Here is an 11,626-nt window from a genome sequence, read left to right as displayed (position 1 = left end):
CGAGCAGCGTCCCTGCCTCTGTTCGCTGGTCCCGCACACACCTAGTCCCACCCGTCAGTCACTTGTCCAGAGAAGCAGCGGGTGAGAAAAAAGCTACCACAACAGACGGCTGCTGTCAAAAGCGGGTTGGAAATTCTACTGGCGCAGGGCTAACGAGTGGTTGCGATGTTTTTGCCCCTCTCAGGTGCCTCCAACGCGCGGGTAGTGTAGAAACATTTATAGAAGTAATTCTTGTACTCTCACATGTTTCTACTAGTTCTGTCTCGATTTCCCTAAAAAAATATATTGTCGATGGCAGGGAGGAGTACGGAGGAGGCGCCGGCGACGGTGAGCGGCTACGAGCTGCGGGAGCGCCTGGGCGGGAGGCCCCCGTTCACGTCCGTGTGGCGCGCGGTCCTGCTGTCGACCGGCGCCCCCGCGGCGGTGAAGCAGGTGCGGCTCGCCGGTCTCCCCGGCCGCCTCCGGGACAGCCTCGACTGCGAGCTCCGCTTCCTCGCTGCCGTCAGCCACCCCAACATCGTCCGCCTCCTCGAAGTCATCCAGGTACAGCCTTCCCTTGCCCCTAATTGTGTCATCTGTCTTCTCCTACCAATCGGATTGGTGTTCATTTTGTCTCAGACCCAGGGCTGCCTCTACCTCGTCATGGAGCTGTGCGAGGGAGGAGACCTGGCGAGCTACATCGAGCGGAGCGGCAGGGTGGAGGAGCGCGTGGCCAGAAATTTCATGAGACAAATCGGTAAATTGATTGACCCATCAGTCATTCCTAATTGTTTGTCAAATTTTACAAGATGTGATGTGAAAGAAAATGAGCTTGCCCCTTGTGGCTGGCAGGAGCTGGTTTGCAAGTGCTCCGCAGGCACCATGTCGTCCACCGGGACTTGAAACCTGAGGTCCAGGGACTGAAATCACTATAGTACCTGCACATTTCTGATAGGCCTAAACCCTAGTACCTGCACATTTATTTGTGTGTAATGTTTGCTAACTAGGTCGAAGCATCTCTTTTGAACTGATGGAAGCGTTGAATGTTGCAGAATATCCTACTCTCTTGTCCAGGCAGCAATGCGATACTCAAGATATCTGATTTCGGCCTCTCCAGGTACGTTCTAAAATGTACAACTCCTGGATTGAAATAGGAATACAAGCAGAACTTGCTATTCTTTCAGTTACCTGCAAAATCATTAGACGTTCTTTTAACATCTGCTAGCTACTGAGCCATATAACAGTAGCAGCAAAAAAACACGTCATGGTGCTAAACTTGATGGACTGGTTGCAATCTGATAAGTTAAGCTCGTTAGGCTTATGCATCGTGTTTTTGGACAAACAAAAATGAAGCAAACATTTGTTACTGCTTGCTAGGGTTCTTCATCCTGGGGAGTTTGCAGACACTGCCTGTGGCACCCGTTTGTACATGGCCCCAGAAGTTATGCTGTTTCAGAAGTACGATGACAAGGTATGCTGTAAGTGCTCACATGCCCAACAATTTTTATCAACACGAATAGGAGAAATCTGAAAATCTCTTGTGCAGGTGGACTTGTGGAGTATCGGCGCAATCCTCTTTGAGCTCTTGAATGGTTACCCGCCGTTCCGTGGTAGAAGCAATGTGCAGGTACTAGGGTTTAGGCCTATCAGAAATTTAGTTTTTACAGCGGTCCTTGGCTCAGATATTTCGTTCTTTAGTTGCTTCAGTGCATAAACAGAACTAGGTCTTTGCCATTCTCGGAACTCGTCACCCCCAACCTGCATCCTGACTCAATCGACATATGCACCAGACTACTATGCGCAAATCCAGGTTTGTCACTGGTCATGCTGCCTCTTACTCCACCCCAAAATTTCTGAAACTTTGGATATTATACATTTCGACGCCTGTTTGCAGTGGAGCGGCTGTCCTTGCAAGATTTCATCAACCACGGCTTCCTCAGGCCACAAATGCCACAGTGAAACGAGATATTGGTGCTGAGCAGTATTATCTGAAGCAGAGGATTCACTGACTTGTTTGTTGTACTGGACTGGCTTCAAAGCTTAGGATCGGTTGATTAGTTTCTGTACTTGATGTATAGAAAAGGTATGGATATGTAGGGAACTTATAAAAGCAAAAACCGGTACGTTTTGATGTACATTATAACTGAAAACAAAAACACTGGATTCTTGAACCAGTCCACAATACAAGATGGTAATAAGTATAGGTTTTACAGTCGTGTATTTTTTCTGGTGCTACTACTTCGCATGTTCTGGTTTGCAAAGAGTGTTGTGGCTGACATTGTTTATGGCATGCTTTACTTAATTCCGCTCATATACAACTGATGCCTTCTACATATACAAATGAAAGAAAACACGTGTACCTTACATACATGATGAAAAGAAAATACTCTCTTCCCTGACTAGCTTGTTTTCTCAGGCAAGCAGGCCCGTAGAGATGAATAAACCTGAGTACTATGCAGGTTAAAAAAACAAAATGAAATATGCAGGTTAAAAAAAAGGCAGAGACAAAGAGCACCCATGTATCTTGGTGCACCTCACCTTCCATCTGATCTGGTTATAGTAGTGTAGTGAAAGACGGAATAAATATGATGAATCGTTCAAGGAAGTGCTACAAGAATAAAAGAGGAGTAAAAACAGCAAGAAGGCCTATATGGTATCAGACAATTTGTGCGAAAACCCTATGGAGTTCAAAACAGAGAGTGGACAAATGGAGGCCGAGCTACATGTAGCTCTTTATTTTCAAAAATTCAGATATCATATTTTAAGTTCAAGAAAAATCTAAAAAAATTCCTGGATGTAGCCGATGATGGAATGTACAAACATGCAAAATCTCAAAGTAAAATTCTTAGTACTCTATGTAGTCTACAAAGAATTTCACATTGAGATTTTGCACGTTTGTAGATTTCATCATTATATACATCCATGATTTTTTTTCAGATTTTTCTGAAACTTAAAACTATAATTTCCTAATTTTTGAAAATAAAGAGCTACATGTAGCTCGGTCTCCGTTTGCAGTTTTCGGTTCAAAATTATCTTATATGCCATCAAGTTCGAAGTTTCCATATGAACACATAAGTGACTTCGAGCCAAATTTAAATTGAACTAAAGATGTTTAACATCGAGGTGTTCTCTTATCTCTACTACTATAGTGTGGCAGTTTTGAATTTGGATTTACCGACCTGTTCACAGTTTCCCGCCAAAACACCTGTGAAGCTATTGCAGCCGTTAATTTGCAGTACAAGACTATCATCCGCCGTCCATCAAGTATCATCGGTAATGATCGAAGGTTGTGCTGTGCTGGATTCGCTTCCTGGTTTGTACTATGCATCCAATCAGTCCAGCGCGATTGTGCCCGTGTGAACCTCCTAGCAGCTAGCCGAACGTTCTAGAGAACAAAAGCTCATACAAATTTGCAACTTGTGTGCTTTGCCGTGTGAAACTCCTAGCAGCTTGCCGAACGTTCTAGAGAACAAAAGCTCATACAAACTTGCAGCTTGTTTGCTTTGCTGTGTGAATGTATATATATTTAATTCAGGATTAAGTGGAACTTTTGCGGAACACGAACTAGGAACTGTCGTACATGCGCATGATTGTTGTTATGGAAAACCTGCCACGACCAGCAGACAGTGATCAGTTACGTCTAGACTAATTTTCTTTTCCATGCTGCAATTGCTTTGTATCAAAAATCTTAACTAATAGAAACAACTGAAAGCGATATATCACACATCTCATCTGTTCTGTGATGATGGTTTTCTTTACAGCACTTGAATAAAAAAATTTGGAACCAAAATTACAGACTTTGTGCTAACAGGGCGGACCCAGGGGGAGGGCGTCATAGTCACACACTATGTCATAGACATAGATGAAAAATACACCCACCATCTAAAAGTAAGTGACTTAAATTTCTCTATATTCGTGTGTATCTAAAACATTTGTAGGTAATATGAATGCGGACAAACCGAGCCACTTATTTACAAATGGAAAGAATAGAAAGAAAATACACTTGCACCTTGCCCCTAAAAGCTGAAGAAGGTACACCCTGGTTTCTAACAGAATAAAAAATACACTATAAACGATAACTTTAATAGACGAAATGGTTGCACCTGACATGGCTGTATTAAAAATAATTAATATATTCTGGTCTTTATATTTTCTAAGTTGTTTGTCTGGTCACTTATCTCTTACTTAGAACTCACTTTAAACAAGAATCAAATTCAGTAAAAAGTTAGTACACTAAAAATAGACCCCTAATATTTCTCAACATCTCTTGGTATACTTCACATGAAATTGACTGTAATGATCCAAAAAAAATTTATTGATCTCATTTTATCATTTTCCAGAGCACCATAAGTCATTATTGGTTACCTTTCAAAAAATTGAACTCTTCTTAGATACCAAAACGCACGTGCTACTTACTAGTACCATAAAGATGTGGACTAAAATTGATGCCAATTTTGAAATGTGGAAATTTTACATCTGTTATCACCAGAATTTGACCGGATCAGAGGTGGGCCGCGATTAAAGATGGACTTGAAGGATATACATGGAAGAAATACATGAATCGGCCTTATAAAGTTTGGGCTAGTTTGCCCGTGTATCTGTAATATAGTAGGATACGTGTCGGTTAGATAGAGTTTGGCTCGTGCCCGGTTGGGATTATTCCCACGTTAGAAAGTCTACGGACTATAAATATGTATCTAGGGTTTATGAAATAAACAACAATCACGTTCACCACAAACCAATCTAGGCGCGTCGCCAACTCCCTTGTCTCGAGGGTTTTCTTCCGGGTAAGCATCATGATGCCTAGATTGCATCTTGCGATCTAGGCAGTACACGTTTATTCGTTGTTCATGCGTTGCTCGTGCTGAAGCCTTGTTGATGGCGAGCAACGTAATTATCATAGATGTGTTAGGGTTAGCATTGTTCATCGTATCATATGCTGTCGTCGTGCAACCCTTAGACATCTAGCCGCCCTTACACCTATCTTAGGTGTAAGGGCGGCACCCCGCTTGATCATTATTTAGTAGATCCGATCCGTTATGATTGCTCCTTGTTCTTCAAGGATTAGTTTAATATCTGCATAGTTAGGCCTTACAAACGGGTTGAAGGATCCAGTGGCACGTAGGGTGTAGTTTGCTAGCCCTAGACAGGATGTTCCGGGGATCAACTTCGTGTTGGTTTTTAGGCCTTGTCTAGGGTCGGTTTACGATCACCGTGCGTGGCCGTAGGATGTTTCGATTATGTGGTGAAAACCCTAAATCGTAGTAGGTCGTTTTAGCTTTATATTGATCAAGCAGGACCACCATATATTCGTACACCCCGTACGGATCATGGGTGGATCGGCTCTTTGAGCCGATTCACAGGACAACCTAAGAGCCGATCGAGGCTCGTATTTAATGTTTACGTGTATGCCATGCAGGAAACTAAGCGAGGCACATCCATCACCTTCCTGACCAGGTATAGGTCAGGTGGCACGCCCTTGCACCAGCATCGGACGTGCGTGCCGAGTCTTTGCGGGCCGTCGCTCGGAGGGACCGGGGCCAGCCGCGAGTCCCGGGAGCCTCCCGGCTCTCTCGTGTTGCCCGTCGCTGCTCGCCGGTGGGTTTCTGACCGCAACACATTCTGGCATGCCCGGTGGGACCGTCTTCGACATCAACCGCATCGCCATCTACATCTGAGATGGCGGAAGGCACTCCAGTCACATACGAGGATCTGAACGAGGAGCTCAAGAAGAAGTATGACGAGGTCAAAGCAATCCTCGAAGCCGACCTCATCGGCTCTTTTCACAGAACCCGCTCACATGGCATCAGGTGGAAAGGGTTTTCACCTGAAGGCGCGCTCGATGGAGTGGACCTGTCCGCCCCGTCAGAAGAACGCACCAGGTCTCTGCGTGAGGAGATTAACTTCATGGTAGCTCATTCGCTGCACCGCCATTCTGAGAGCCTGGTGAACACTTTGGAGCGTGTCACTCTTCGGGTGATCCAGGAAATCATGAGGCATCAGTACTCTCCGTCAGGACCAGCTCTAGGGACTCACCAAGGAGAGATGCCACTCCAGTCCCGTCCACCGCTGCCATTCGCGTTGGCAGCACCAGAAGTGCCGAATTCACCGGCATACGTCGTCTACAAGATCGGTGGTGACCCTAGTGACTACCAGTTCTTGCATGAGACGCCTAAGGAGATCCCTCACGGATACACGTGCACATACGTGCCGAGCGCTAGTGATCTGGGCACTCACAAACCAGGCTGCAACGACGGGGACTTCGGAATAGCGGGGAGGAACTTCGGGAACGAGATCTTGAGAAGCACACGTGGCTAGCTAAGTATGTCACTCCGACAAACCTCCGAGCTCAGCTCCTGCGGTTGGCTCGAGCTGGAAAAGCAAGCATGGCTGGCTAAGTATGCCACTCCGGCGAATCTTCGGAGTTCGACTCCTGCAGCCAGCACCGCGGATCAGATCGAGTACAATCTCGAGAGACCAGTTCGGCATGGTGCCGAAAAGGAGGACAATCGGCTATTCCAAGCCGTACCCCAACGAGTACGAGTTGATCCCGCTACCACCCAAATATCGGCTCCCTGATTTCTCCAAGTTTAATGGATCAGATGGTTCCAGCTCCATTGAGCATGTGAGCCGATATTTGGCACAGCTGGGCACGATCTCAGCATCGGATGAGCTGCGTGTGAGGTTCTTCGCACGGTCCCTCACGGGATCGGCTTTCGGGTGGTACACATCGCTGCCACCAAACTCAATCCGGACTTGGAAGCAGTTGGAAGAGCGAGTTCCACATGCGGTATCACTCGGAGGCTTCCGAGGCTGGCATTGCCGATCTAGCACAAGTACGACGAAGCGCGGAGAAACAGGTGTCGGAATACGTCCGGCGCTTCGGGACCGTTAGGAACCGATGCTATTCGGCTCGTGTGACTGAAAAGAAGCGATCGAGTTGCCGGTGGTGGGTCTCGCATCACCGATCAAGGACGTGGTCTCCCAAGCGAGACTACCCTTCACCGGCGCACATGGTGCGAAGCCGTCGGTATATGAGCGGCGCCACCCGGATGTATACCAGGATAAATTCAAGCGTGCGGTGGTCCTGGTTGAGGCAGATGAAGACGAAGGCTCTGCGGGAGATCAAGAGGTAGCAGTGGCTGAATGGACTCGGGGGGCAAGCCCCGTGTCCTGCAAGTGGGTTAAGCCACAAGGTCCTCCAAAAGGGTTTGACTTCAACGTTACCAAAGCTGAGCAGATTTTCGACCTCTTACTTAAGGAGAAGCAGCTAAAGGTACCCGAAGGCCACAAGATCCCCACGGCGCAGGAGCTGAACGGAAAGCCATACTGCAAGTGGCATAACACGTTCACCCATGCCACCAACGACTGCAGGGTGTGGCGGCAGCAGATCCAAATGGCGATAGAACAAGGGCGGCTAATTTTCAGCCAGTACGCCATGAAAGTCGACACACACCCCTTCCCCGCCGTTAACATGGTGGAGTGCACTTACCATGGAGGGTGCCAGCCAGGATTCTCGTTCAACATCAATATGGTAGGACCTGGGCACCACTCTGGTAAGGACGGAGACGAGGGCAGCTGCTCTCATAGCAAGGACACAGAGGAAGCCGTTCCACGCGATCGGCTCCGGCACGATGGCAAGCGCTACATCACAGAGGGAGAAGTGAGGAATGTGCGATATCAGCGACCTCTCTCTGATCACCTCCTCAACAAATATGTGAGTCAATACGACCAACGCCGACGATTCAACGACGATGATGAAAGAGATCGTCTGGCTAGGGACGCCAGGAGACATCGTCGGCATGATCGCGACGAGGAGAGATATGAGCGCCACGCCAAGGAAAAATCAAGAGAGCAAGACGACGAGGATAGGCACTGGGACTGTCCCTTCTTCAGACACTGCTGGGATTCAGGAATGAGCCGATTACCTACAATCGGCAATTGCCCAGAATGTAGACAGAAGAAGAAGGATGCAGCTAACGTGTCCGTGTTCAAACGTCTAGGGCCTCTCCCGCCTCGGAACAAGCACGCTGAGTCCTCTCGGGCGGAAGATCTCGAGGAATTGGAAGACGATGATGAAGAAGAAGAAGATAAGTACCACCGGCCAAGGTGGTGCCCTGATGGACTCAACCGTTCCCAAAAGCGTAGGGTTCAGCGACTACGTGGTTTAGAGGAAGCCGAAAGGTTATACCTGCACACGTTGAGGAAGGCGCGGCCTGATCTGGCCGCTAAAATTCAGCGAACCCTGGACGAAGAAGGTCGGCCACAAAGGAAAGAGTGGCGCCCAGACAAAGAAAGCCGATGATGAAACATCGGCTGGCACAAACATGGTGTTCATCCTTCCGACGGAGTTTAGTGCTCCGAGATTAGACGAAGCACTCGTGGCACAACTTGATCTGCGGCCCACGGCCGGTTATCTTTGAGAAGCCACGAGAAAGAAGCTACGGGCATCCGAAGGCCCTGTACTTGCGAGGCTATATCAATGGGCAGCCTCGTCAACAAGATGCTTGGTGGACACCGGAGCGGCAGTCAACATTATGCCATACTCCATGCTACGTCGGTTGGGACGCTCTAGCTCGGATCCGATCAAGACCAACGTGACACTGAGCGATTTCAACGGCCAAGCATCTGACGCACAAGGTGTTCTGAACGTGGATCTGACCGTAGGAAGGAAAACCATCCCTACGACGTTCTTTATTGTCGATAGCAAGAGCACCTATGCTGTCCTCGCTAGGGAGAGATTGGATCCACGCCAACTGTTGCATTCCATCCACGATGCACCAATGCTTAATACAGTGGGATGGAGATGAAGTAGAGGTCGTCCACGCAGATGATTCAGCCGAGATTTCAACGGCTGGCATGAACGTTTGGGAGACAACAGGCCAAGAGCCACTCTCAGGCATCAATTTGGACGACTGCGAGCGCATCGACGTGACGAAGGACGGGGTTAGGCTGGTCTTATCCACCGGCCTGACCGTATAGCAAGAACAAACCTGTGGACAAACGTGGTGAGGCCGATCCTTGGGATCGGCCCCAAAGATCTATGGAGGAACATTGCAAAACCTTCATTGAGGGATTCAATCAACATGGAGGCCGATTGCAGCAATCGGCCAAAATTATCCTCACCATACGTTCTGCCTGTGTTCAACGTCAATCTAATGGGCAGCGGTTTTACGTCGGCTGATGAGCTGGAAAAAGTCAACATTGGTCCTAACGGAGCCGACGTTCAAATACGAGTGCCTTGGCTAACTACGAGCCGATATCCGCAGTTACTTGGCAGATTCGGCTCGGGGGGCACCTAATCAGATGAACATGTGCGATACATGTGCAGTGAAATATTGGGGGCCGATAGAAAAATCGGCCAGTAAAAAAAATTCTCACGATGTACAGCCGATGCACAGACATCGACTTTAGAACTAAGAAACAAAGCCGATGCACAGACATCGACTCTAGTACAAGACGCGGATTTCGACCAAGTCGGTCTTCAGTTCAGCTTCGAGGCCTTCTGCTTCCTTGAGGGAGTGAACAATGAGCTGATTTTGTTGCCCGAACCTTTTCTTCGAAGACCTCCAACCCTTTGCGCAAGGTCGCCAGGTCAGCAGTGCTGTCAGAAGCGTCAGTTTGGCGTACAAGGTAGCCTTTTGCTCATTAAGCCGTTGGTGTTTCGTCTGCAATATCGGCTTTCAACGGCGGAAGAGGCGATCGGCTCTGGTGTTTCTGCTGTCGGTTTGGCCAAGTTGAGCCGAGGAGAGGATGGAGCTGCCCTACCCTTTTTTTGGTGGGTTTGGCTGTCTCAAGATTGCCTGAGTTTGAGGCTCTTCGACTGAAATGTGTGTGTTCACCGCCGTTCTCGCCTTGACTGAGGCTCGGGGGGCAACTGACCTGGTAGATACTCTGTTTTTAGAAGCCGATTGGGGTTTCATCGGCTGGCCCTCCCTCATAACCTTCTTCAAAGGTGGTGAGTTCTTGCAGGAGAGGATCACTGGAGCTGGTAGGAGGAATTTAAAGAGGGATCCATCATCACCGGTAGGGAGTTGGCTCTGGGCCATCTGGTTGCTGCAAAGAAACAGAGCAGGGTTATAAAGTATCACTGAGGAGATTTGCGAGCAAGTGACATCTGTTCTGCAGAAGTATTGGCTTCAGTGTCAAGTCGTTTTAGCAGCGATCCTAGGGCTCTCTTGAAGGCATTGGTCTTCCACATTATCCACTAGAGCTCAAAGTCATCAGTCGAAGAGATGAAGGATAGATCGTGAGGGACCGGTGCGTTGACATCGGCTCATTAAGCATTGACCAAGTTTACAATCACTCCTTAGTCGAAGAGATGAAGGACGGATTATGAGGGACCGATGCGTCGCCATCGGCTCATTGAGCATTGGCTAAGTTGACAATCGGCAAAGTCAGTATGAGGGGAAATCGGCTAAATTAGCATAAAGGGAATCGGCAAAATCAAATTGGGGGAAATTCTTCATTGATAAACGGGATTTCTTACATAAAGAGCTGATTGCTCCCAAAAGGAAGTACCAGGGGATACATTGCCCCATCTACTACTACTGATCCTATGCTAAGGGTCCTATCTATGGGCCGTCGCTGCCCTCGTCGTCGCCGTCGTCACCACTGTCGGCGCTACTCCCGGCGGGCTCGTCGTCGCTGCTGCAGCGGCCGCCGGCAGGGCCCTCGTTGTCCTCGTCCTCCTCGTCAGCGTCGTCGTCGTCGCTGTCGAAGTCGCTGAGGTTCCCCGGCCAGGGGCAGAAGCGCTTGGCCGGCGGTTCGTCGGAGGAGGTGTTGTCCTCCTCCTCCTCCTCCTCCTCCTCGGAGGAGGAGGTGAAGTCGTCCCAGGAGAAGCGATCGTCATCGCTCTCCTCCTCCGTTTCCCCGTCGGCAAGGAAGCGGAGGTCACTTTCCCCGTCGGTCGAGGACTTGTCGTCCTCAGACCGGACGGAGAAGTCGTGACTGGACTCCTCCCCGGCTTCGATGGCGCGGCGGATGTTGGCCGCATGGGCCTCCGGGTCCCACTCCGGCGTCGGCTCGCGGGAGGAGGAGGATTGGGTGGAAAGACCCGGTGAGGCAGAGGAGGAAGAAGACATGGTGGCGCAGGAGGGCTTTTGGAGTGCTAATGCGAAGGGGATGAAGAAGCAAACTGTTTGGAGCGGTTAAATAAAAGGGGGATATAGTGGAGATTCAATGCCACATCAGTTTCCGAGGAAGTGGTGCCCAACAAAAAAAAATTGCCAGGTCACGCGGAGAAGTGGAAGAGGCAAGGCGTCATGATGAAGGATACTGCGACGGTTCTGCTCTGCCACGACATGACCCGACGAAGAAAAGCAGAGTGATTTTGGAATTGTCATTTCCAAAACCAGGGGGCATGTGTTATCACCAGAATTTGACCGGATCAGAGGTGGGCCGCGATTAAAGATGGGCTTGAAGGATATACATGGAAGAAATACATGAATCGGCCTTATATGCAAAGTTTGGGCTAGTTTGCCCGTGTATCTGTAATATAGTAGGATACGTGTCGGTTAGATAGAGTTTGGCTCGTGCCCGGTTGGGATTATTCCCACGTTAGAAAGTCTACGGACTATAAATATGTATCTAGGGTTTATGAAATAAACAACAATCACGTTCACCACAAACCAATCTAGGCGCATCG

General features: G+C 48.8%; 1 protein-coding gene across 3 annotated transcripts; it reads left to right on the top strand.

Moving 5' to 3' along the window:
* The first annotated feature begins 291 nt into the window (after positions 1-291).
* LOC124699708 (serine/threonine-protein kinase ATG1t-like) lies at positions 292-2,194 on the top strand. Of its 3 annotated transcripts, XM_047231967.1 has the most exons (8): positions 292-543; positions 619-736; positions 832-890; positions 1,032-1,096; positions 1,357-1,450; positions 1,526-1,606; positions 1,678-1,789; positions 1,874-2,194. In XM_047231967.1, the coding sequence occupies exons 1-8, from the start codon at positions 292-294 to the stop codon at positions 1,936-1,938; spliced, it is 846 nt and encodes a 281-aa protein (XP_047087923.1). In that variant the 3' UTR covers positions 1,939-2,194. The 3 variants fall into 3 exon arrangements, with proteins under 3 accessions (XP_047087923.1, XP_047087922.1, XP_047087924.1); XM_047231966.1 differs by having other exon boundaries at positions 292-736; XM_047231968.1 differs by lacking the exon at positions 1,874-2,194 and having other exon boundaries at positions 292-736; positions 1,357-1,457.
* Positions 2,195-11,626: the final 9,432 nt, after the last annotated feature.

The sequence above is a fragment of the Lolium rigidum genome, chromosome 3 (assembly GCF_022539505.1).
Source record: "Lolium rigidum isolate FL_2022 chromosome 3, APGP_CSIRO_Lrig_0.1, whole genome shotgun sequence".
In the NCBI taxonomy this organism is placed as follows: Eukaryota; Viridiplantae; Streptophyta; class Magnoliopsida; order Poales; family Poaceae; genus Lolium; species Lolium rigidum.
Note: the sequence above shows the minus strand (reverse complement) of the source record. Positions and strands in the feature narration are given on the sequence as shown.